We start from the raw sequence: 25,644 nt of genomic DNA, 5'->3' as shown, positions 1-25,644 counted from the left end.
ACTTATAAGCGTGCCCCAAAAAACCTTGTCGGGTTCCCCCTCTGACTTTCCTTTTCAGTTCAAATAAATAGCGCCACAGATCAATACACATTACAGCTTAAATGTAAGTAGTGAGGACTCAATCAACATACAACTAGAGGCTTGATGCCAATGATGGAGAGGAGTATGCGGACAAAGATGGTCACTGAGTGTAGGAGTATAGGAGAGCTGTGAGTGAAATGTGAAGAGAAGTGGGCTTTGACAACAGGAGGGAAGAGGGCCCTGCTCAGAGGAGCTTACAATCTAGTAGGAAGGGGAGACAGACAGATTACAAGAGGTGCAAGCGAGTGGGTGGTGGTTAGAAAGCAGGATGTAAAAAGGCAAGGGGTCGGAGAACCAGCTGGTTTATGCAGTGGAAGGGTACACTTTGATGAATAGGTGAGTTTTCAGTGCACGTTTGAAGCTTTGCAAAGTCGGGGAGAGTCTAATGGAGCGAGGGAGTGCGTTCCACTGAAGGGGAGCAGCACGGTCAAAGTCCTGTACTCTAGCATGGGAAGCAGTGATCAGGGTGGAGGAGAGACGACAGTCGTCAGCTGACCGTAGAGGGCGGGAGGGTGTATGAATGGAGATGAGGTTAGAGATATATGGAGCAATGGAATTAGAGATGGCCCTGTATGTGAGTGTGAGGTGTTTGAAGAGGATTCTGTAGGGGAATGGAAGCCAGTGCAGATTTTGTTGAAGGGGAGTAGCAGAGTTAGAGCGGCGGGAGAGGAAGATAAGCCTGGCTGCAGCATTGAGGACAGATTGGAGAGGAGCTAGTTGGGATTGAGCGAGGCCGGTGAGAAGAGCATTACAGTAGTCAAGCCGTGAGATGACTAATGAGTGGATGATCAGCTTAGTTGCACTCTGTGAGAGAAAGGGCCTGATGCGAGCAATGTTGCGTAACTGGAACCGGCAAGAATGGGCCAGGGCTTGGATGTGGGGTGCAAAGGAGAGGGAGGAGTCAAGAGTGACACCCAGGCAGCGGAGTTGGGGAACGGGGGAGACGATGGTGTTGTTAACAGTGATAGAGATATTAGTAGGGGGCATAGCTCTGGGTGGGGGAAAGATAATAAGTTCGGTTTTGTGCATATTCAGCTTCAGAAATCGCTCAGACATCCAGGTGGAGATGGCAGAGAGGCACACTTTGAGTGACAGATGTAGCCAAATATATGAGATTACCCATACTGCACCAGCATATATCTCTCTACTTATCACAAAATATCTCCCATCTCGACCAATCCGCTCTGCACAAGATCTGCGTCTCTCATCTGCACGGATCACTAGCTCCCATTCCTATTACAGGACTGTCATCGGGCTGCTCCCATCCTATGGAATGCCCTTCCATGCACAATAAGACTCTCCACTAGCCTCCAAACTTTCAAGCGATCCCAGAAAACTCACCTCTTCAGGCAGCCTATCATATTTATATACCGCACCCATAACCCTCTGAGGCACTTATATACTATATAGCTTCCCTTCTGGACTTGTAACTTGGTGGGACTGCTATGCTATTACTGATGCCTGTCCTTGTGTTTCCCTCCTATATACCTATAGATTGTAAGCTTGCAGCAGGGCCCTCCTACCTCCAAGTCTGTCTGTTACCCAGTTTGTTTTATCACTGTCTACTATTGTAAAGTGCAACAGAATCTGCTGCATTATATAAGACACTATGACGGAATCTGCTGCACTATATAAGACGCTGTAACGGAATCTGCTGCGCTATATAAGACGCTGTAACGGAATCTGCTGTGCTATATAAGACGCTGTAACGGAATCTGCTGCGCTATAGAAGACGCTGTAACGGAATCTGCTGCGCTATATAAGACGCTGTAACGGAATCTGCTGCGCTATATAAGACACTGTAACGGAATCTGCTGCGCTATATAAGACACTGTAACGGAATCTGCTGCTCTATATAAGACACTTAACAGAATCTGCTGCGCTATATAAGACACTGTAACGGAATCTGCTGCGCTATATAAGATGCTGTAACGGAATGTGCTGCGCTATATAAGACGCTGTAATGGGATCTGCTGCGCTATATAAGACACTGTAACGGAATCTGCTGCGCTATATAAGACACTAACGGAATCTGCTGTGCTATATAAGACACTGTAACGGAATCTGCTGCGCTATATAAGACACTGTAACGGAATCTGCTGCGCTATATAAGACACTGTAACGGAATCTGCTGCGCTATATAAGACGCTGTAACAGAATCTGCTGCGCTATATAAGATGCTGTAACGGAATCTGCTGCGCTATATAAGACACTGTAACGGAATGTGCTGCGCTATATAAGACGCTGTAATGGGATCTGCTGCGCTATATAAGATGCTGTAACGGAATGTGCTGCGCTATATAAGACACTGTAAATAAATAGTCTCCCCAGATCTGCAGCAAAAGAGCAGCCTGTGGTATTCACTCATCATTAAACAAGAGCACTGCTAATTATCTGTTTTTAAACTTTGTTTCCCTTTTGTGGGGACTGACCATCCTCAACCCAGCAGCTGCTGCATGAAGTGAAGCAATTCGGATTAAGCACTCTAGAGGGGAACACATTGGTGCTGACCCTTCAATTTCTTTCTTAAGTTTTAATTAAGTGTGCCCCAACAACAGAGAGTTCTGTTTCTTTTTCTTAGACCCCACAGGAAAATACCTAACCTCACATCTTCTCATTGGTGCCTCATACCTCCCTCACAACTCCTGCCTCCCTCACACCTCCTGCCTCCCTCATCCCTCACACTTCGTGCCTGCCTGCCTCACACCTCCTGCCTCCCTCATACCTCCTCCCTCACACTTCGTGCCTCACACCCTCACATCTCCATACCTCCCAACATGACCCATGCCTGGAGGGACAAATTACTCTGCTCCTGGACTTTCCTCTTCATGTATGATTGCCATCACCTGTGTTGAACAGGTTTACTAATAAAAAAATTGTGTTCTCCACAGGTGCTGGCAATCACACATTAAGAGGGAAGTGCAGGAGCAGAGCATTGTGTCCCTCCTGGAGAGGGGCATGCTGGGAGGTATATCTCCCTGCCAGGCTCCCTCATACCTCCTCCATGCCTCCCACCTCAGTGCCTGCCTCCCTCCATCCCACCTCCCCCTCCTCTGCATCACATGACCCGGCCGGCTGCTCAGGATCTCTCCACATAACACAGCCGGACACTTCCTCAGCCGGTCAGTGGCATCACGTGGGTGGGAGGAGTCACGTGATCAGGCATCTGACAGGTCACATGACGCAGTCACAGGATACTCTGTATCAGTCTCCCTGCTGCTGCTGCCCGGACATAGGCGGACATGTCCCCCAGGTACCTCCGGCTGCCCCCGGGGGTCTGTGTGTCCTAGGAGGGAGCAGTGTGGCCCCAGGGGGTCTGTGTGTCCTAGGAGGGAGCAGTGTGGCCCCAGGGGTCTGTGTGTCCTAGAAGGGAGCAGTGTGGCCCCAGGGTGGTCTGTCTGTCCTAGGAGGGAGCAGTGTGGCCCAAGGGGGTCTGTCTGTCCTAGAAGGGAGCAGTGACCCCAGGGGTCTGTGTGTCCTAGGAGGGAGCAGTGTGGCCCCAGGGGGGTCTGTGTGTCCTGGGAGAGAGCAGTGTGGCCCCAGGGGTCTGTGTGTCCCTAGAAGGGAGCAGTGTGACCCCAGGGGTGTGTGTGTCCTAGGAGGGAGCAGTGTGGCCCCAGGGGTCTGTGTGTCCTAGGAGGGAGCAGTGTGACCCCAGGGGTCTGTGTGTCCTAGGAGGGAGCAGTGTGGCCCCAGGGGGTCCTGTCTGTCCTAGGAGGGAGCAGTGTGGCCCCAGGGGGGTCTGTGTGTCCTGGGAGAGAGCAGTGTGGCCCCAGGGGTCTGTGTGTCCTAGGAGGGAGCAGTGTGGCCCCAGGGGTCTGTGTGTCCTAGGAGGGAGCAGTGTGGCCCCAGGGGGTCTGTCTGTCCTAGGAGGGAGCAGTGTGGCCCCAGGGGGTCTGTCTGTCCTAGGAGGGAGCAGTGTGGCCCCAGGGGGTCTGTGTCCTAGGAGGGAGCAGTGTGGCCCCAGGGGTCTGTGTTTCCTAGGAGAGATCAGTGTGGCCCCAGGATCTATGTTTCCTAGGAGAGAGCAGTGTGGCTCCCGGGGGTCTGTGTGTCCTTGGGGGGAGGGGGAGCTGTGTGGCCCACAGGGGTCTATGTGTCCTATGGGGGAACAGTGTGGACCCCGGGGATCTGTGTGTCCTAGGAGGGAGCAGTGTGGCCCCGGGGGTCTGTGTGTCATAGCAGGTCTAAGTGTGGCCCCTAGGGGTGTCTGCACGGCTGACAGACAATATGGCATTTCCTGAGGACTGTTCTCTGTTTCTTCTCCTCCCAGGATCCTTCTGCTCCTCGCTCTCTGTGTCCTGCCAGCTGTGTCGGCTCAAGGAGTCTACCTAGAGGCAGACCAGAGTCTCAGGTGAGAGATCGCCCTGTGGTGTAATATAATATACAGGTATGGGGGGGTGGTGGGGGGGCGGGGATCTGTGGTGTAATAATATACAGGTATGGGTGGGGTGTAATATAATATACAGGTATGGGGGGGCGGGGGATCTGTGGTGTAATATAATATACAAGTATGGGGGGGATCTGTGGTTGTGGTGTAGTATAATATACGGGTATGGCGGGATCTGTGGTGTAATATAATATACAGGTATGGGGGGGATCTGTGGTGTAATATAATATACAGGTATGGGGGGATCTGTGGTGTAATATAATATACAGGTATGGGGCGGGATCTGTGGTGTAATATATTATACAGGTATGGGGTAATATAATATACAGGTATGGGTGGGTTGTAATATAATATACAGGTATGGGGGGGGCGGGATCTGTGGTGTAATATAATATACAGGTATGGGTGGGGTGTTCATAATATACAGGTTTGGGGGGGCTTGTGTGTAATATAATATACAGGTATGGGGTGGGGGCGGGATCTGTGGTGTAATATAATATACAGGTATGGGTTTGGTGTAATATAATATACAGGTATGGGGGCGGGATCTGTGGTGTATATAATATACAGGTATGGGGGGCGGATCTGTGGTGTATATAATATACAGGTATGGGGGTGTAATATAATATACAGGTATGGGGGGGCGGGATCTGTGGTGTAATATAATATACAGGTATGGGGGCGGGATCTGTGGTTTAATATAATATACAGGTATGGGGGGAGCGGGATCTGTGCTGTAATATAATATACAGGTATGGGGGTGTGTGTGTGTAATATAATATACAGGTATGGGGGGGCGGGATCTGTGGTGTAATATAATATACAGGTATGGGGGGGGTGTGTGTGTGCAATAAATATACAGGTATGGGGGGCGGGATCTGTGGTGTAATATAATATAAAGGTATGGGGGGGGGAGTGGGATCTGTGGTGTAATATAATGTACAGGTATGGGGGGGGTGTAATATGATATACAGGTATGAGGGTGGGCGGGATCTGTGGTGTAATATAATATACAGGTATAGGCGGGATCTGTGGTGTAATATATACAGGTATAGGTGGGATCTGTGGTGTAATATAATACAGGTATGGGGGGGCGGGATCTGTGGTGTAATATAATATACAGGTATGGGGGGGCGGGATCTGTGGTGTAATATAATATACAGGTATGGGGGCGGGATCTGTGGTGTAATATAATAAATAGGTGTGTAATATAATATACATGTATTGGGGGGGGGGCGGGATCTGTGGTTTAATATAATATACAGGTATGGGGGGGTGTAATATAATATACAGGTATGGGGGGCGGGATCTGTGGTGTAATATAATATACAGGTATAGGCGGGATCTGTGGTGTAATATATACAGGTATAGGCGGGGATCTGTGGTGTAATATAATACAGGTATGGGGGGCGGGATCTGTGGTGTAATATAATATACAGGTATGGGCGGGATCTGTGGTGTAATATAATATACAGGTATGGGGGGCGGGATCTGTAGTGTAATATAATAAATAGGTGTGTAATATAATATACAGGTATGGGGGAGTGGGGCGGGATCTGTGGTGTAATATAATATACAGGTATGGGGGGCGGGATCTGTGGTGTAATATAATAAATAGGTGTGTAATATAATATACAGGTATGGGGGGGCGGGATCTGTGGTATAATATAATATACAGGTATGGGCGGGATCTGTGGTTTAATATAATATACAGGTGTGTAATATATATACTGGTATGGGTGGTGTGTAATATAATATACAGGTATGGGGGGGGCGGGATCTGTGGTGTAATATAATATACAGGTGTGGGTGGGGTGTAATATAATATACAGGTATGGGGGGGGGGCGGGATCTGTGTTTAATATAATATACAGGTATGGGCGGGATCTGTGGTTTAATATAACATACAGGTGTGTAATATAATATACAGGTATGGGTGGGTGTAATATAATATACAGGTATGGGGGGCGGGATCTGTGGTGTAATATAATATACAGGTGTGATATAATCTATAAGCACCTTGAAAAGCTGTCCCTTGGTGACAACGAAACGCGTTGGTACTTATTGGGACCTGACTTGTCTTTTTACTGCCACACCTGCTTAATCTTCTGGATGCCATCTTCCATTGAAATCACCACTTTGGACTGACCAAAGACCACAATTTCCATCAAGTGGCACTTTGCTGAGGATTCCTGTGGCTGCATAATCAGCCTCCCACTGGACTGGAGAGCCTCAATCGGTCAACTTGGCTCAACCGAAGTGTAATCGCACCGGAGAGAGGACAATATACTCCATCCCTGGAGAGCCTCAATCTGTCAACTTGGCTCAGTATAATCGCACCTGAGAGAGGACAATATACTCCATCCCTGGAGAGCCTCAATCGGTCATTTAGGCCCATTCCAAGTATAATCGCACCAGAGAGAGGACAATATACTCCATCCCTGGAGAGCCTCAATAGGTCATTTAGGCCCATTCCAAGTATAATCGCACCGGAGAGAGGACAATACATTCCATCCCTGGAGAGCCTCAATCGGTCATTTTGGCCATTCCAAGTATAATCGCACTGGAAAGAGGACAATATACTCCATCCCTGGAGAGCCTCAATCGGTCATTTTGGCCCATTCCAAGTATAATCGCACCGGAGAGAGGACAATATACTCCATCCCTGGAGAACCTCAATTGGTCATTTAGGCCCATTCCAAGTATAATCGCACCGGAGAGAGGACAATATACTCCATCCCTGGAGAGCCTCAATCGGTCATTTTGGCCCATTCCAAGTATAATCGCACCAGAGAGAGGACAATATACTCCATCCCTGGAGAGCCTCAATAGGTCATTTAGGCCCATTCCAAGTATAATCGCACCGGAGAGAGGACAATATACTCCATCCCTGGAGAGCCTCAATCGGTCATTTTGGCCCATTCCAAGTATAATCGCACCGGAGAGAGGACAATATACTCCATCCCTGGAGAGCCTCAATCGGTCATTTTGGCCCATTCCGAGTATAATCGCACCGGAGAGAGGACAATATACTCCATCCCTGGAGAGCCTCAATCGGTCATTTTGGCCCATTCCGAGTATAATCGCACCGGAGAGAGGACAATATACTCCATCCCTGGAGAGCCTCAATCGGTCATTTTGGCCCATTCCAAGTATAATCGCACAGGAGAGAGGACATTATACTCCATCCCTGGAGAGCCTCAATCGGTCATTTTGGCCCATTCCAAGTATAATCGCACAGGAGAGAGGACATTATACTCCATCCCTGGAAAGCCTCAATCGGTCATTTTGGCCCATTCCAAGTATAATCGCACAGGAGAGAGGACATTATACTCCATCCCTGGAGAGCCTCAATCGGTCATTTTGGCCCATTCCAAGTATAATCGCACCGGAGAGAGGACATTATACTCCATCCCTGGAGAGCCTCAATCGGTCATTTTGGCCCATTCCAAGTATAATCGCACCGGAGAGAGGACATTATACTCCATCCCTGGAAAGCCTCAATCAGTCATTTTGGCCCATTCCAAGTATAATCGCACCGGGGAGAGGACATTCCAGGTAACATCCACCTTTACTCTTAATGGGATACCTCCAGTGACTCATTAGCCCCACCAGGCTCACTCAGGAATACAATTTGGACTCCCCATCAGGAATCTGACTGTCCAGAGCTGGTTATTATATACCACCATCAGTTCCATTCACGTCCCGATATATCATATTCTTATCACTGCTTTTAAATGTTTTAATGTATATTTGTGTGTGTATTCATTAAATGTCTTTTTATTGCATTATCCAATCAGATTTCATTTCTGAGCACTGTATGCGTTTGTTCTTTGTTTCGCAATTTGAGGGACCTGACAAATCCCTACAGCAGCTGCTCTTTTGAGGATTCAGTTCTGATAAGCGCTCTATACAGATTCGTCTGTTTTTTCTTGCATGTAATATAATATACAGGTATGGGGGGGGGGATCGGGATCTGTGGTGTAATCTAATATATAGATATGGGCGGGATCTGTGGTGTAATATAATATACAGGTATGGGGGGGGCGGGATCTGTGGTGTATTATAATATACAGGTATGGCGGGGGGGGATCTGTGGTGTAATATAATATACAGGTATGGGGGGGGGGAGCGGGATCTGTGGTGTAATATAATATACAGGTATGGGGGGGAGCGGGATCTGTGGTGTAATATAATATACAGGTATGGGCGGGATCTGTGGTGTAATATAATATGCAGGTATGGGCGGGATCTGTGGTGTAATATAATATACAGGTATGGGCGGGATCTGTGGTGTAATATAATATACAGGTATGGGGGGGGGCAGGATCTGTGGTGTCATATATTATACAGGTATGGGCGGGATCTGTGGTGTAATATAATATACAGGTATGGCGGAGGGGATCTGTGGTGTCATATAATATACAGGTATGGCGGGGGGAGGGGGATCTGTGGTGTCATATAATATACAGGTATGGCGGAGGGGATCTGTGGTGTAATATAATATACAGGTATGGGGGGGGGAGCGGGATCTGTGGTGTAATATAATATACAGGTATGGGCGGGATCTGTGGTGTAATATAATATACAGGTATGGGGGGGCGGGATCTGTGGTGTCATATAATATACAGGTATGGCGGGGGGAGGGGGATCTGTGGTGTCATATAATATACAGGTATGGCGGAGGGGATCTGTGGTGTAATATAATATACAGGTATGGGCGGGATCTGTGGTGTAATATAATATACAGGTATGGGGGGGGCGGGATCTGTGGTGTAATGTAATGTAATATAATATACATAAATGGGGGGGAGCGGGATCTGTGGTGTAATATAATATACAGGTATGGGGGGCGGGATCTGTGGTGTAATATAATATACAGGTATGGGGGGGGAGCAGGATCTGTGGTGTAATATAATATACAGGTATGGGGGGGGGAGCGGGATCTGTGGTGTAATATAATATACAGGTATGGGCGGGATCTGTGGTGTAATATAATATACAGGTATGGGGGGGCGGGATCTGTGGTGTCATATAATATACAGGTATGGCGGGGGGGGAGGGGGATCTGTGGTGTCATATAATATACAGGTATGGCGGAGGGGATCTGTGGTGTAATATAATATACAGGTATGGGCGGGATCTGTGGTGTAATATAATATACTGGTATGGGGGGGAGCGGGATCTGTGGTGTAATATAATATACAGGTATGGGTGGGCTGTAATATAATTTACAGGTATGGGCGGGATCTGTGGTGTAATATAATATACAGGTATGGGTGGGCTGTAATATAATATACAGGTATGGGCGGGATCTGTGGTGTAATATAATATACAGGTGTGGGGGGAGCGGGATCTGTGGTGTAATATAATATACAGGTATGGGGGGGAGCGGGATCTCTGGTGTAATATAATATACAGGTATGGGCGGGATCTGTGGTGTAATGTAATATAATATACAGATATGGGCGGGATCTGTGGTGTAATATAATATACAGGTATGGGCGGGATCTCTGGTGTAATATAATATACAGGTATGGGCGGGATCTGTGGTGTAATATAATATACAGGTATGGGTGGGGTGTATTATAATATACATGTATGGGGGGGCGGGATCTGTGGTGATATATACACACACACACACACACACACACACACACACACACACACACACACACACACACACACACACACACACACACACACACACACACACACACACACACACACACACACACACACACACACACGCGCGTATGGGGGGGGAGCCGGATCTGTGGTGTAATATAATATACAGGTATTTGCTATATATACGTGGCAGTACGGATGGTGTAATGGTTACATTACTGCCTCACAGCGCTGAGGTCATGGGTTCTATTCCCACCATGTGTTATATATACAGGGCAGTACAGGGGTGTAATGGTTACTGCCTCACAGCGCTGAGGTCATGGGTTCTATTCCCACCATGTGTTATATATACTAGGCAGTAAGGATGGTGTAATAGTTACATTAATGCCTCACAGCACTGAGGTCATGGGTTCTATCCCCACCATGTGTTATATATACGGGGCAGTACAGGGGTGTAATGGTTACTGCCTCACAGCGCTGAGGTCATGGGTTCTATTCCCACCATGTGTTATATATACGGGGCAGGATGGTGTAATGGTTACATTCCTGCCTCACAGCACTGAGGTCATGGGTTCTATCCCCACCATGTGTTATATATACGGGCAGTACGGATGGTGTAATGGTTAGTATTACTGCCTCACAGCGCTGAGGTCATGGGTTCTATCCCCACCATGTGTTATATATACGGCAGTACGGATGGTGTAATGGTTACATTACTGCCTCACAGCACTGAGGTCATGGGTTCTATCCCCACCATGTGTTATATATACGGGGCAGTACGGATGGTGTAATGGTTACATTACTGCCTCACAGCGCTGAGGTCATGGGTTCTATCCCCACCATGTGTTATATATACGGGGCAGTACGAATGGTGTAATGGTTATAGCATTACTGCCTCACAGTGCTGAGGTCATGGGTTATATTCCCACCATGTGTTATATATACAGGCAGTACGGATGGTGTAATGGTTACATTACTGCCTCACAGCGCTGAGGTCATGGGTTCTATTCCCACCATGTGTTATATATACGGGGCAGTATGGACGGTGTAATGGTTAGCATTACTGCCTCACAGCGCTGAGGTCATGGGTTCTATTCCCACCATGTGTTATATATACGGGGCAGTACGGATGGTGTAATGGTTACATTACTGCCTCACAGCACTGAGGTCATGGGTTCTATCCCCACCATGTGTTATATGTACGGGGCAGTACGGATGGTGTAATGGTTACATTACTGCCTCACAGCATTGAGGTCATGGGTTCTATTCCCACCATGTGTTATATATACGGGGCAGTACGGACAGTGTAATGGTTAGCATTACTGCCTCACAGCGCTGAGGTCATGGGTTCTATTCCCACCATGTGCTATATATATACGGGGCAGTACGAATGGTGTAATGGTTAGCATTACTGCCTCACAGCACTCACAGGTTCTATCCCCACCATGTGTTATATATACGGGGCAGTACGGATGGTGTAATGGTTAGTATTACTGCCTCACAGCGCTGAGGTCATGGGTTCTATCCCCACCATGTGTTATATATACGGGGCAGTACGGATGGTGTAATGGTTACATTACTGCCTCACAGCACTGAGGTCATGGGTTCTATCCCCACCATGTGTTATATATACGGGGCAGTACGGATGGTGTAATGGTTACATTACTGCCTCACAGCGCTGAGGTCATGGGTTCTATCCCCACCATGTGTTATATATACGGGGCAGTACGAATGGTGTAATGGTTATAGCATTACTGCCTCACAGTGCTGAGGTCATGGGTTATATTCCCACCATGTGTTATATATACAGGGCAGTACGGATGGTGTAATGGTTACATTACTGCCTCACAGCGCTGAGGTCATGGGTTCTATTCCCACCATGTGTTATATATACGGGGCAGTATGGACGGTGTAATGGTTAGCATTACTGCCTCACAGCGCTGAGGTCATGGGTTCTATTCCCACCATGTGTTATATATACGGGGCAGTACGGATGGTGTAATGGTTACATTACTGCCTCACAGCACTGAGGTCATGGGTTCTATCCCCACCATGTGTTATATGTACGGGGCAGTACGGATGGTGTAATGGTTACATTACTGCCTCACAGCATTGAGGTCATGGGTTCTATTCCCACCATGTGTTATATATACGGGGCAGTACGGACAGTGTAATGGTTAGCATTACTGCCTCACAGCGCTGAGGTCATGGGTTCTATTCCCACCATGTGCTATATATATACGGGGCAGTACGAATGGTGTAATGGTTAGCATTACTGCCTCACAGCACTCACAGGTTCTATTCCCACCATGGCTCTAACTGCACAGTTTGTATAGAGTGCATGGGTTTCCTCCGGGTACTCCGGTTTCCTCCCACAATCCAAAAATATACTGGTAGGTTAGTGTTCCCCCTAGGAATTTTGGGGGGCAGGGCGCCACTGTACGGGATGGGGGCGGACCGGGCCCGCCGACGTCATCGTTGTAGGCGGTCCCGGGCCGCCGCGTCACCAAAGGAGGCGTGCCCGGGCCGCCGCGTCACCAAAGGAGGCGTGCCCGGGCTTCCTCCGTCGTACAAGGTGGCGGACCTGGCCCTGCCGAAGTCCGTGAGCTGCCGGGGAAGCCTAGCGTCGCCGAGATTGCGGTTCCTGGAGCTTCCCCGGGCACAACATTAGTCAGGCAGCAGGCTCTTTTAGCGGGGCGCTGCTGGAGGTGCAGGGCGCATTTTGCCCTTTAGAAATCGGGAAGGGCGCAGCGCCCCGCTAAAACAGCCTAGCGGGAACACTAGTAGGTTAATTTGCTCTCAACAAATTAACCCTATAATGTCTGTGTGTGTGTGTGTATATGTGTGGTAGGGAATATAGATTGAAAGCTCCACTGTGGTAGGGACTGATGTGAGTGTTCAATTATCCTCTGTAAAGCGCTGCTGAAAATGTGTGCGCTATTTAAGCAACTGTAAATAAATAAATATACTGTGTATTATAGCAGCAGGGTCACAGTGAGATGTAGACATAACTGCTCCAGAGGGAGATGCTGCAGCTGGTGACCTACAGATGTCACTGAGCACTGACCGCAGCCAAACCATGAGCTATAAATATCCTGAGTGATGGAGGCTGTCAGTAAGTCAGCACCCGCACCATAATTCCCAGCTGCTGGATATTATACAGTCACAGGTAGCCGTCAGTAAGTCAGCACCCGCACCATAATTTCCAGCTGCTGGATATTATACAGTCACATGTAGCCGTCAGTAAGTCAGCACCTGCACCATAATTCCCAGCCGCTGGATATTATACAGTCACAGGTAGCCGTCAGTAAGTCAGTACCCGCGCCATAATTCCCAGCTGCTGGATATTATACAGTCACAGGTAGCCGTCAGTAAGTCAGCACCCGCACCATAATTCCCAGCTGCTGGATATTATACAGTCACAGGTAGCCGTCAGTAAGTCAGTACCCGCACCATAATTCCCAGCCGCTGGATATTATACAGTCACAGGTAGCCGTCAGTAAGTCAGCACCCGCACCATAATTCCCAGCTGCTGGATATTGTACAGTCACAGGTAGCCGTCAGTAAGTCAGCACCCGCACCATAATTCCCAGCTGCTGGATATTGTACAGTCACAGGCAGCTGTCAGTAAGTCAGCACCCGCACCATAATTCCCAGCTGCTGGATATTATACAGTCACAGGTAGCCGTCAGTAAGTCAGCACCCGCACCATAATTCCCAGCTGCTGGATATTGTACAGTCACAGGTAGCCGTCAGTAAGTCAGCACCCGCACCATAATTCCCAGCTGCTGGATATTATACAGTCACAGGTAGCCGTCAGTAAGTCAGCACCCTCACCATAATTCCCAGCCGCTGGGTATTGTACAGTCACAGGTAGCCGTCAGTAAGTCAGCACCCGCACCATAATTCCCAGCCGCTGGGTATTGTACAGTCACAGGTAGCCGTCAGTAAGTCAGCACCTGCACCATAATTCCCAGCTGCTGGATATTGTACAGTCACAGGTAGCCGTCAGTAAGTCAGTACCCGCACCATAATTCCCAGCTGCTGGATATTATACAGTCACAGGTAGCCGTCAGTAAGTCAACACCTGCACCATAATTCCCAGCTGCTGGGTATTGTAGTCACAGGTAGCCGTCAGTAAGTCAGTACCCGCACCATAATTCCCAGCCGCTGGATATTATACAGTCACAGGTAGCCGTCAGTAAGTCAGCACCCGCACCATAATTCCCAGCTGCTGGATATTATACAGTCACAGGTAGCCGTCAGTAAGTCAGCACCCGCACCATAATTCCCAGCTGCTGGATATTATACAGTCACAGGTAGCCGTCAGTAAGTCAGCACCCGCACCATAATTCCCAGCTGCTGGATATTATACAGTCACAGGTAGCCGTCAGTAAGTCAGTACCCGCACCATAATTCCCAGCCGCTGGATATTATACAGTCACAGGTAGCCGTCAGTAAGTCAGCACCCGCACCATAATTCCCAGCTGCTGGATATTATACAGTCACAGGTAGCCGTCAGTAAGTCAACACCTGCACCATAATTCCCAGCCGCTGGGTATTGTACAGTAACAGGTAGCCGTCAGTAAGTCAGCACCCGCACCATAATTCCCAGCTGCTGGGTATTGTACAGTCACAGGTAGCCGTCAGTAAGTCAGCACCCGCACCATAATTCCCAGCCGCTGGGTATTGTACAGTCACAGGTAGCCGTCAGTAAGTCAGCACCCGCACCATAATTCCCAGCCGCTGGGTATTGTACAGTCACAGGTAGCCGTCAGTAAGTCAGCACCCGCACCATAATTCCCAGCTGCTGGATATTATACAGTCACAGGTAGCCGTCAGTAAGTCAGCACCCGCACCATAATTCCCAGCTGCTGGATATTATACAGTCACAGGTAGCCGTCAGTAAGTCAGCACCCGCACCATAATTCCCAGCTGCTGGATATTATACAGTCACAGGTAGCCGTCAGTAAGTCAGCACCCGCACCATAATTCCCAGCTGCTGGATATTATACAGTCACAGGTAGCCGTCAGTAAGTCAGCACCCGCACCATAATTCCCAGCCGCTGGGTATTGTACAGTCACAGGTAGCCGTCAGTAAGTCAGCACCCGCACCATAATTCCCAGCTGCTGGATATTATACAGTCACAGGTAGCCGTCAGTAAGTCAGCACCCGCGCCATAATTCCCAGCTGCTGGATATTATACAGTCACAGGTAGCCGTCAGTAAGTCAGCACCCGCACCATAATTCCCAGCTGCTGGATATTATACAGTCACAGGTAGCCGTCAGTAAGTCAGCACCCGCACCATAATTCCCAGCTGCTGGATATTATACAGTCACAGGTAGCCGTCAGTAAGTCAGCACCCGCACCATAATTCCCAGCTGCTGGATATTATACAGTCACAGGTAGCCGTCAGTAAGTCAGCACCCGCACCATAATTCCCAGCTGCTGGATATTGTACAGTCACAGGTAGCCGTCAGTAAGTCAGCACCCGCACCATAATTCCCAGCTGCTGGATATTGTACAGTCACAGGTAGCCGTCAGTAAGTCAGCACCCGCACCATAATTCCCAGCTGCTGGATATTATACAGTCACAGGTAGCCGTCAGTAAGTCAGTACCTGCACCATAATTCCCAGCTGCTGGATATTGTACAGTCACAGGTAGCCGTCAGTAAGTCAGCACCCGCACCATAATTCCCAGCCGCTGGGTATTGTACAGTCACAGGTAGCCGTCAGTAAGTCAGCACCCGCACCATAATTCCCAGCTGCTGGATATTATACAGTCACAGGTAGCCGTCAGTAAGTCAGCACCCTCACCATAATTCCCAGCCGCTGGATATTATACAGTCACAGGCAGCTGTCAGTAAGTCAGCACCCGCACCATAATTCCCAGCCGCTGGATATAATACAGTCACAGGTAGCCGTCAGTAAGTCAGCACCCGCACCATAATTCCCAGCCGCTGGGTATTGTAGTCACAGGTAGCCGTCAGTAAGTCAGCACCTGCACCATAATTCCCAGCTGCTGGATATTATACAGTCACAGGTAGCCGTCAGTAAGTCAGCACCCGCACCATAATTCCCAGCTGCTGGATATTATACAGTCACAGGTAGCTGTCAGTAAGTCAGCACCCGCACCATAATTCCCAGCTGCTGAATATTATACAGTCACAGGTAGCCGTCAGTAAGTCAGCACCCGCACCATAATTGCCAGCCGCTGGATATTATACAGTCACAGGTAGCCGTCAGTAAGTCAGTACCCGCGCCATAATTCCCAGCCGCTGGATATTATACAGTCACAGGTAGCCGTCAGTAAGTCAGCACCCGCGCCATAATTCCCAGCTGCTGGATATTATACAGTCACAGGTAGCCGTCAGTAAGTCAGCACCCGCACCATAATTCCCAGCCGCTGGATATTATACAGTCACAGGTAGCCGTCAGTAAGTCAGCACCCGCACCATAATTCCCAGCCGCTAGGTATTATACAGTCACAGGTAGCCGTCAGTAAGTCAGCACCCGCACCATAATTCCCAGCTGCTGGATATTATACAGTCACAGATAGCCGTCAGTAAGTCAGCACCCGCACCATAATTCCCAGCCGCTGGATATTATACAGTCACAGGCAGCTGTCAGTAAGTCAGCACCCGCACCATAATTCCCAGCCGCTGGATATAATACAGTCACAGGTAGCCGTCAGTAAGTCAGCACCCGCACCATAATTCCCAGCTGCTGGATATTATACAGTCACAGGTAGCCGTCAGTAAGTCAGCACCCGCACCATAATTCCCAGCTGCTGGATATTATACAGTCACAGGTAGCCGTCAGTAAGTCAGCACCCGCACCATAATTCCCAGCTGCTGGATATTATACAGTCACAGGTAGCCATCAGTAAGTCAGCACCCGCACCATAATTCCCAGCTGCTGGATATTATACAGTCACAGGTAGCCGTCAGTAAGTCAGCACCCGCACCATAATTCCCAGCTGCTGGATATTATACAGTCACAGGTAGCCGTCAGTAAGTCAGCACCAGCACCATAATTCCCAGCTGCTGGATATTATACAGTCACAGGTAGCCGTCAGTAAGTCAGCACCCGCACCATAATTCCCAGCTGCTGGATATTGTACAGTCACAGGTAGCCGTCAGTAAGTCAGCACCCGCACCATAATTCCCAGCCGCTGGATATTATACAGTCACAGGTAGCCGTCAGTAAGTCAGCACCCGCACCATAATTCCCAGCCGCTGGGTATTGTACAGTCACAGGTAGCCGTCAGTAAGTCAGCACCCGCACCATAATTCCCAGCCTCTGGATATTATACAGTCACAGGTAGCCGTCAGTAAGTCAGCACCCGCACCATAATTCCCAGCTGCTGGATATTATACAGTCACAGGTAGCCGTCAGTAAGTCAGCACCCGCACCATAATTCCCAGCTGCTGGATATTATACAGTCACAGGTAGCCGTCAGTAAGTCAGCACCCGCACCATAATTCCCAGCTGCTGGATATTATACAGTCACAGGCAGCTGTCAGTAAGTCAGCACCCGCACCATAATTCCCAGCCGCTGGGTATTATACAGTCACAGGTAGCCGTCAGTAAGTCAGCACCCGCGCCATAATTCCCAGCTGCTGGATATTATACAGTCACAGGTAGCCGTCAGTAAGTCAGCACCCGCACCATAATTCCCAGCTGCTGGATATTATACAGTCACAGGTAGCCGTCAGTAAGTCAGCACCCGCACCATAATTCCCAGCTGCTGGATATTGTACAGTCACAGGTAGCCGTCAGTAAGTCAGCACCTGCACCACATCTCCCAGCTGCTGGGTATTGTACAGTCACAGGTAGCCGTCAGTAAGTCAGCACCCGCACCATAATTCCCAGCTGCTGGATATTATACAGTCACAGGTAGCCGTCAGTAAGTCAGCACCTGCACCATAATTCCCAGCTGCTGGATATTATACAGTCACAGGTAGCCGTCAGTAAGTCAGTACCCGCACCATAATTCCCAGCCGCTGGATATTATACAGTCACAGATAGCCGTCAGTAAGTCAGCACCTGCACCATAATTCCCAGCTGCTGGATATTATACAGTCACAGGTAGCCGTCAGTAAGTCAGCACCCGCACCATAATTCCCAGCTGCTGGATATTATACAGTCACAGATAGCCGTCAGTAAGTCAGCACCTGCACCATAATTCCCAGCTGCTGGATATTATACAGTCACAGGTAGCCGTCAGTAAGTCAGCACCCGCACCATAATTCCCAGCTGCTGGATATTATACAGTCACAGGTAGCCGTCAGTAAGTCAGCACCTGCACCATAATTCCCAGCTGCTGGATATTGTACAGTCACAGGTAGCCGTCAGTAAGTCAGCACCCGCACCATAATTCCCAGCTGCTGGATATTATACAGTCACAGATAGCCGTCAGTAAGTCAGCACCCGCACCATAATTCCCAGCTGCTGGATATTATACAGTCACAGGTAGCCGTCAGTAAGTCAGCACCTGCACCATAATTCCCAGCTGCTGGATATTATACAGTCACAGGTAGCCGTCAGTAAGTCAGCACCCGCACCATAATTCCCAGCCGCTGGATATAATACAGTCACAGGTAGCCGTCAGTAAGTCAGCACCCGCACCATAATTCCCAGCCGCTGGATATTATACAGTCACAGGTAGCCGTCAGTAAGTCAGCACCCGCACCATAATTCCCAGCTGCTGGATATTATACAGTTACAGGTAGCCGTCAGTAAGTCAGCACCCGCACCATAATTCCCAGCTGCTGGGTATTATAGAGACACAGGTAGCCGTCAGTAAGTCAGCACCCGCACCATAATTCCCAGCTGCTGGATATTATACAGTCACAGGTAGCCGTCAGCACCCGCACCATAATTCCCAGCTGCTGGATATTGTACAGTCACAGGTAGCCGTCAGTAAGTCAGCACCCGCACCATAATTCCCAGCTGCTGGATATTATACAGTCACAGGTAGCTGTCAGTAAGTCAGCACCCGCACCATAATTCCCAGCTGCTGGATATTATACAGTCCCAGGTAGCCGTCAGTAAGTCAGCACCCACACCATAATTCCCAGCTGCTGGATATTATACAGTCACAGGTAGCCGTCAGTAAGTCAGCACCTGCACCATAATTCCCAGCTGCTGGATATTGTACAGTCACAGGTAGCCGTCAGTAAGTCAGCACCCGCACCATAATTCCCAGCTGCTGGATATTATACAGTCACAGATAGCCGTCAGTAAGTCAGCACCCGCACCATAATTCCCAGCTGCTGGATATTGTACAGTCACAGGTAGCCGTCAGTAAGTCAGCACCCGCACCATAATTCCCAGCCGCTGGATATAATACAGTCACAGGTAGCCGTCAGTAAGTCAGCACCCGCACCATAATTCCCAGCCGCTGGGTATTGTACAGTCACAGGTAGCCGTCAGTAAGTCAGCACCCGCGCCATAATTCCCAGCTGCTGGATATTATACAGTCACAGGTAGCCGTCAGTAAGTCAGCACCCGCACCATAATTCCCAGCCGCTGGATATAATACAGTCACAGGTAGCCGTCAGTAAGTCAGCACCCGCACCATAATTCCCAGCTGCTGGATATTATACAGTCACAGGTAGCCGTCAGTAAGTCAGCACCCGCACCATAATTCCCAGCTGCTGGATATTGTACAGTCACAGGTAGCCGTCAGTAAGTCAGCACCCGCACCATAATTCCCAGCTGCTGGATATTATACAGTCACAGGTAGCCGTCAGTAAGTCAGCACCTGCACCATAATTCCCAGCTGCTGGATATTATACAGTCACAGGTAGCCGTCAGTAAGTCAGCACCCGCACCATAATTCCCAGCTGCTGGATATTATACAGTCCCAGGTAGCCGTCAGTAAGTCAGCACCCGCACCATAATTCCCAGCTGCTGGATATTGTACAGTCACAGGTAGCCGTCAGTAAGTCAGCACCCGCACCATAATTCCCAGCTGCTGGATATTATACAGTCACAGGTAGCCGTCAGTAAGTCAGCACCCGCACCATAATTCCCAGCTGCTGGGTATTATACAGTCACAGGTAGCCGTCAGTAAGTCAGCACCCGCGCCATAATTCCCAGCTGCTGGATATTGTACAGTCACAGGTAGCCGTCAGTAAGTCAGCACCCGCACCATAATTCCCAGCCGCTGGATATTATACAGTTACAGGTAGCCGTCAGTAAGTCAGTACCCGCACCATAATTCCCAGCCGCTAGGAATTATACAGTCACAGGTAGCCGTCAGTAAGTCAGGACCCGCACCATAATTCCCAGCTGCTGGGTATTGTACAGTCACAGATAGCCGTCAGTAAGTCAGCACCCGCACCATAATTCCCAGCTGCTGGATATTATACAGTCACAGGTAGCCGTCAGTAAGTCAGGACCCGCACCATAATTCCCAGCTGCTGGGTATTGTACAGTCACAGGTAGCCGTCAGTAAGTCAGCACCCGCGCCATAATTCCCAGCTGCTGGATATTATACAGTCACAGGTAGCCGTCAGTAAGTCAGCACCCGCACCATAATTCCCAGCTGCTGGATATTATACAGTCACAGGTAGCCGTCAGTAAGTCAGCACCCGCGCCATAATTCCCAGCTGCTGGATATTATACAGTCACAGGTAGCCGTCAGTAAGTCAGCACCCGCGCCATAATTCCCAGCTGCTGGATATTATACAGTCACAGGTAGCCGTCAGTAAGTCAGCACCTGCACCATAATTCCCAGCTGCTGGATATTATACAGTCACAGGTAGCCGTCAGTAAGTCAGCACCCGCACCATAATTCCCAGCTGCTGGATATTATACAGTCACAGGTAGCCGTCAGTAAGTCAGCACCCGCACCATAATTCCCAGCTGCTGGATATTATACAGTCACAGGTAGCCGTCAGTAAGTCAGCACCTGCACCATAATTCCCAGCTGCTGGATATTATACAGTCACAGATAGCCGTCAGTAAGTCAGCACCCGCACCATAATTCCCAGCTGCTGGATATTATACAGTCACAGGTAGCCGTCAGTAAGTCAGCACCCGCACCATAATTCCCAGCCGCTGGATATAATACAGTCACAGGTAGCCGTCAGTAAGTCAGCACCCGCACCATAATTCCCAGCTGCTGGATATTATACAGTCACAGGTAGCCGTCAGTAAGTCAGCACCCGCACCATAATTCCCAGCTGCTGGATATTGTACAGTCACAGGTAGCCGTCAGTAAGTCAGCACCCGCACCATAATTCCCAGCTGCTGGATATTATACAGTCACAGGTAGCCGTCAGTAAGTCAGCACCTGCACCATAATTCCCAGCTGCTGGATATTATACAGTCACAGGTAGCCCTCAGTAAGTCAGCACCCGCACCATAATTCCCAGCTGCTGGATATTATACAGTCACAGGTAGCCGTCAGTAAGTCAGCACCCGCACCATAATTCCCAGCTGCTGGATATTGTACAGTCACAGGTAGCCGTCAGTAAGTCAGCACCCGCACCATAATTCCCAGCTGCTGGATATTATACAGTCACAGGTAGCCGTCAGTAAGTCAGCACCCGCACCATAATTCCCAGCTGCTGGGTATTATACAGTCACAGGTAGCCGTCAGTAAGTCAGCACCCGCGCCATAATTCCCAGCTGCTGGATATTGTACAGTCACAGGTAGCCGTCAGTAAGTCAGCACCCGCACCATAATTCCCAGCCGCTGGATATTATACAGTTACAGGTAGCCGTCAGTAAGTCAGTACCCGCACCATAATTCCCAGCCGCTAGGAATTATACAGTCACAGGTAGCCGTCAGTAAGTCAGGACCCGCACCATAATTCCCAGCTGCTGGGTATTGTACAGTCACAGATAGCCGTCAGTAAGTCAGCACCCGCACCATAATTCCCAGCTGCTGGATATTATACAGTCACAGGTAGCCGTCAGTAAGTCAGGACCCGCACCATAATTCCCAGCTGCTGGGTATTGTACAGTCACAGGTAGCCGTCAGTAAGTCAGCACCCGCGCCATAATTCCCAGCTGCTGGATATTATACAGTCACAGGTAGCCGTCAGTAAGTCAGCACCCGCACTATAATTCCCAGCTGCTGGATATTATACGGTCACAGGTAGCCGTCAGTAAGTCAGCACCCGCACCATAATTCCCAGCTGCTGGATATTATACAGTCACAGGTAGCCGTCAGTAAGTCAGCACCCGCACCATAATTCCCAGCTGCTGGATATTATACAGTCACAGGTAGCCGTCAGTAAGTCAGCACCCGCACCATAATTCCCAGCTGCTGGATATTGTACAGTCACAGGTAGCCGTCAGTAAGTCAGCACCCGCACCATAATTCCCAGCCGCTGGATATTATACAGTCACAGGTAGCCGTCAGTAAGTCAGCACCCGCACCATAATTCCCAGCCGCTGGATATTATACAGTTACAGGTAGCCGTCAGTAAGTCAGTACCCGCACCATAATTCCCAGCCGCTAGGAATTATACAGTCACAGGTAGCCGTCAGTAAGTCAGCACCTGCACCATAATTCCCAGCTGCTGGATATTATACAGTCACAGGTAGCCGTCAGTAAGTCAGGACCCGCACCATAATTCCCAGCTGCTGGATATTATACAGTCACAGGTAGCCGTCAGTAAGTCAGCACCCGCACCATAATTCCCAGCTGCTGGATATTATACAGTCACATGTAGCCGTCAGTAAGTCAGCACCCGCACCATAATTCACAGCTGCTGGATATTATACAGTCACAGGTAGCCGTCAGTAAGTCAGCACCCGCACCATAATTCCCAGCTGCTGGATATTATACAGTCACAGGTAGCCGTCAGTAAGTCAGCACCTGCACCATAATTCCCAGCTGCTGGATATTATACAGTCACAGGTAGCCGTCAGTAAGTCAGCACCCGCACCATAATTCCCAGCTGCTGGATATTATACAGTCACAGGTAGCTGTCAGTAAGTCAGCACCCGCACCATAATTCCCAGCCGCTGGGTATTGTACAGTCACAGGCAGCTGTCAGTAAGTCAGCACCCGCACCATAATTCCCAGCTGCTGGATATTATACAGTCACAGGTAGCCGTCAGTAAGTCAGCACCCGCACCATAATTCCCAGCTGCTGGATATTATACAGTCACAGGTAGCCGTCAGTAAGTCAGCACCCGCACCATAATTCCCAGCTGCTGGATATTATACAGTCACAGGCAGCTGTCAGTAAGTCAGCACCCGCACCATAATTCCCAGCTGCTGGATATTATACAGTCACAGGTAGCCGTCAGTAAGTCAGCACCCGCACCATAATTCCCAGCCGCTGGATATTATACAGTCACAGGTAGCCGTCAGTAAGTCAGCACCCGCACCATAATTCCCAGCTGCTGGATATTATACAGTCACAGGTAGCCGTCAGTAAGTCAGCACCCGCACCATAATTCCCAGCTGCTGGATATTATACAGTCACAGGCAGCTGTCAGTAAGTCAGCACCCGCACCATAATTCCCAGCTGCTGGATATTGTACAGTCACAGGTAGCCGTCAGTAAGTCAGCACCCGCGCCATAATTCCCAGCTGCTGGATATTATACAGTAACAGGTAGCCGTCAGTAAGTCAGCACCCGCGCCATAATTCCCAGCTGCTGGATATTATACAGTCACAGGTAGCCGTCAGTAAGTCAGCACCCGCGCCATAATTCCCAGCTGCTGGATATTATACAGTCACAGGTAGCCGTCAGTAAGTCAGCACCCGCACCATAATTCCCAGCCGCTGGATATTATACAGTCACATGTAGCCGTCAGTAAGTCAGCACCCGCACCATAATTCCCAGCTGCTGGATATTATACAGTCCCAGGTAGCCGTCAGTAAGTCAGCACCCGCACCATAATTCCCAGCCGCTGGATATTATACAGTCCCAGGTAGCCGTCAGTAAGTCAGCACCCGCACCATAATTCCCAGCTGCTGGATATTGTACAGTCACAGGTAGCCGTCAGTAAGTCAGCACCCGCACCATAATTCCCAGCTGCTGGATATTATACAGTCACAGGTAGCCGTCAGTAAGTCAGCACCTGCACCATAATTCCCAGCTGCTGGATATTATACAGTCACAGGTAGCCGTCAGTAAGTCAGCACCCGCACCATAATTCCCAGCTGCTGGATATTATACAGTCACAGGTAGCTGTCAGTAAGTCAGCACCCGCACCATAATTCCCAGCCGCTGGGTATTGTACAGTCACAGGCAGCTGTCAGTAAGTCAGCACCCGCACCATAATTCCCAGCTGCTGGATATTATACAGTCACAGATAGCCGTCAGTAAGTCAGCACCCGCACCATAATTCCCAGCCGCTGGGTATTGTACAGTCACAGGTAGCCGTCAGTAAGTCAGCACCCGCACCATAATTCCCAGCTGCTGGATATTGTACAGTCACAGGTAGCCGTCAGTAAGTCAGCACCCGCACCATAATTCCCAGCTGCTGGATATTGTACAGTCACAGGTAGCCGTCAGTAAGTCAGCACCCGCACCATAATTCCCAGCCGCTGGATATTATACAGTTACAGGTAGCCGTCAGTAAGTCAGTACCCGCACCATAATTCCCAGCTGCTGGATATTGTACAGTCACAGGTAGCCGTCAGTAAGTCAGCGCACGCACCATAATTCCCAGCCGCTGGGTATTGTACAGTCACAGGTAGCCGTCAGTAAGTCAGCACCCGCACCATAATTCCCAGCCGCTGGGTATTATACAGTCACAGGTAGCCGTCAGTAAGTCAGCACTCGCACCATAATTCCCAGCTGCTGGATATTATACAGTCACATGTAGCCGTCAGTAAGTCAGCACCTGCACCATAATTCCCAGCTGCTGGATATTATACAGTCACAGGTAGCCGTCAGTAAGTCAGCACCCGCACCATAATTCCCAGCTGCTGGATATTATACAGTCACAGGTAGCCGTCAGTAAGTCAGCACCTGCACCATAATTCCCAGCTGCTGGATATTATACAGTCACAGGTAGCCGTCAGTAAGTCAGCACCCGCACCATAATTCCCAGCTGCTGGATATTATACAGTCACAGGTAGCCGTCAGTAAGTCAGCACCCGCACCATAATTCCCAGCTGCTGGATATTATACAGTCACAGGTAGCCGTCAGTAAGTCAGCACCCGCACCATAATTCCCAGCTGCTGGATATTATACAGTCACAGGTAGCCGTCAGTAAGTCAGCACACGCACCATAATTCCCAGCTGCTGGATATTATACAGTCACAGGTAGCCGTCAGTAAGTCAGCACCCGCACCATAATTCCCAGCTGCTGGATATTATACAGTCACAGGCAGCTGTCAGTAAGTCAACACCCGCACCATAATTCCCAGCTGCTGGATATTATACAGTCACAGGTAGCCGTCAGTAAGTCAGCACCTGCACCATAATTCCCAGCTGCTGGATATTGTACAGTCACAGGTAGCCGTCAGTAAGTCAGCACCCGCACCATAATTCCCAGCTGCTGGATATTGTACAGTCACAGGTAGCCGTCAGTAAGTCAGCACCTGCACCATAATTC

The 25,644-nt window shown here is 49.4% G+C and overlaps 1 protein-coding gene across 1 annotated transcript in view; it reads left to right on the top strand.

The window, feature by feature from the left end:
• The first annotated feature begins 3,198 nt into the window (after positions 1–3,198).
• The window catches only part of TPP1 (tripeptidyl peptidase 1), a 107,686-nt gene continuing 85,240 nt past the window's right edge, over positions 3,199–25,644 (top strand). The window contains exons 1-2 of the mRNA XM_083170631.1: positions 3,199–3,334; positions 4,355–4,435. Of these exons, the coding sequence (XP_083026757.1) occupies positions 3,324–3,334; positions 4,355–4,435 (92 nt within the window). The 5' untranslated portion in view covers positions 3,199–3,323. The remainder of the gene's footprint in view (positions 3,335–4,354; positions 4,436–25,644) is intronic.

This window comes from Crinia signifera, chromosome 2, assembly GCF_055691185.1.
Source record: "Crinia signifera chromosome 2, ASM5569118v1, whole genome shotgun sequence".
NCBI classification, from domain to species: domain Eukaryota; kingdom Metazoa; phylum Chordata; class Amphibia; order Anura; family Myobatrachidae; genus Crinia; species Crinia signifera.
This window is presented reverse-complemented; position numbering and strand designations above follow the sequence as displayed.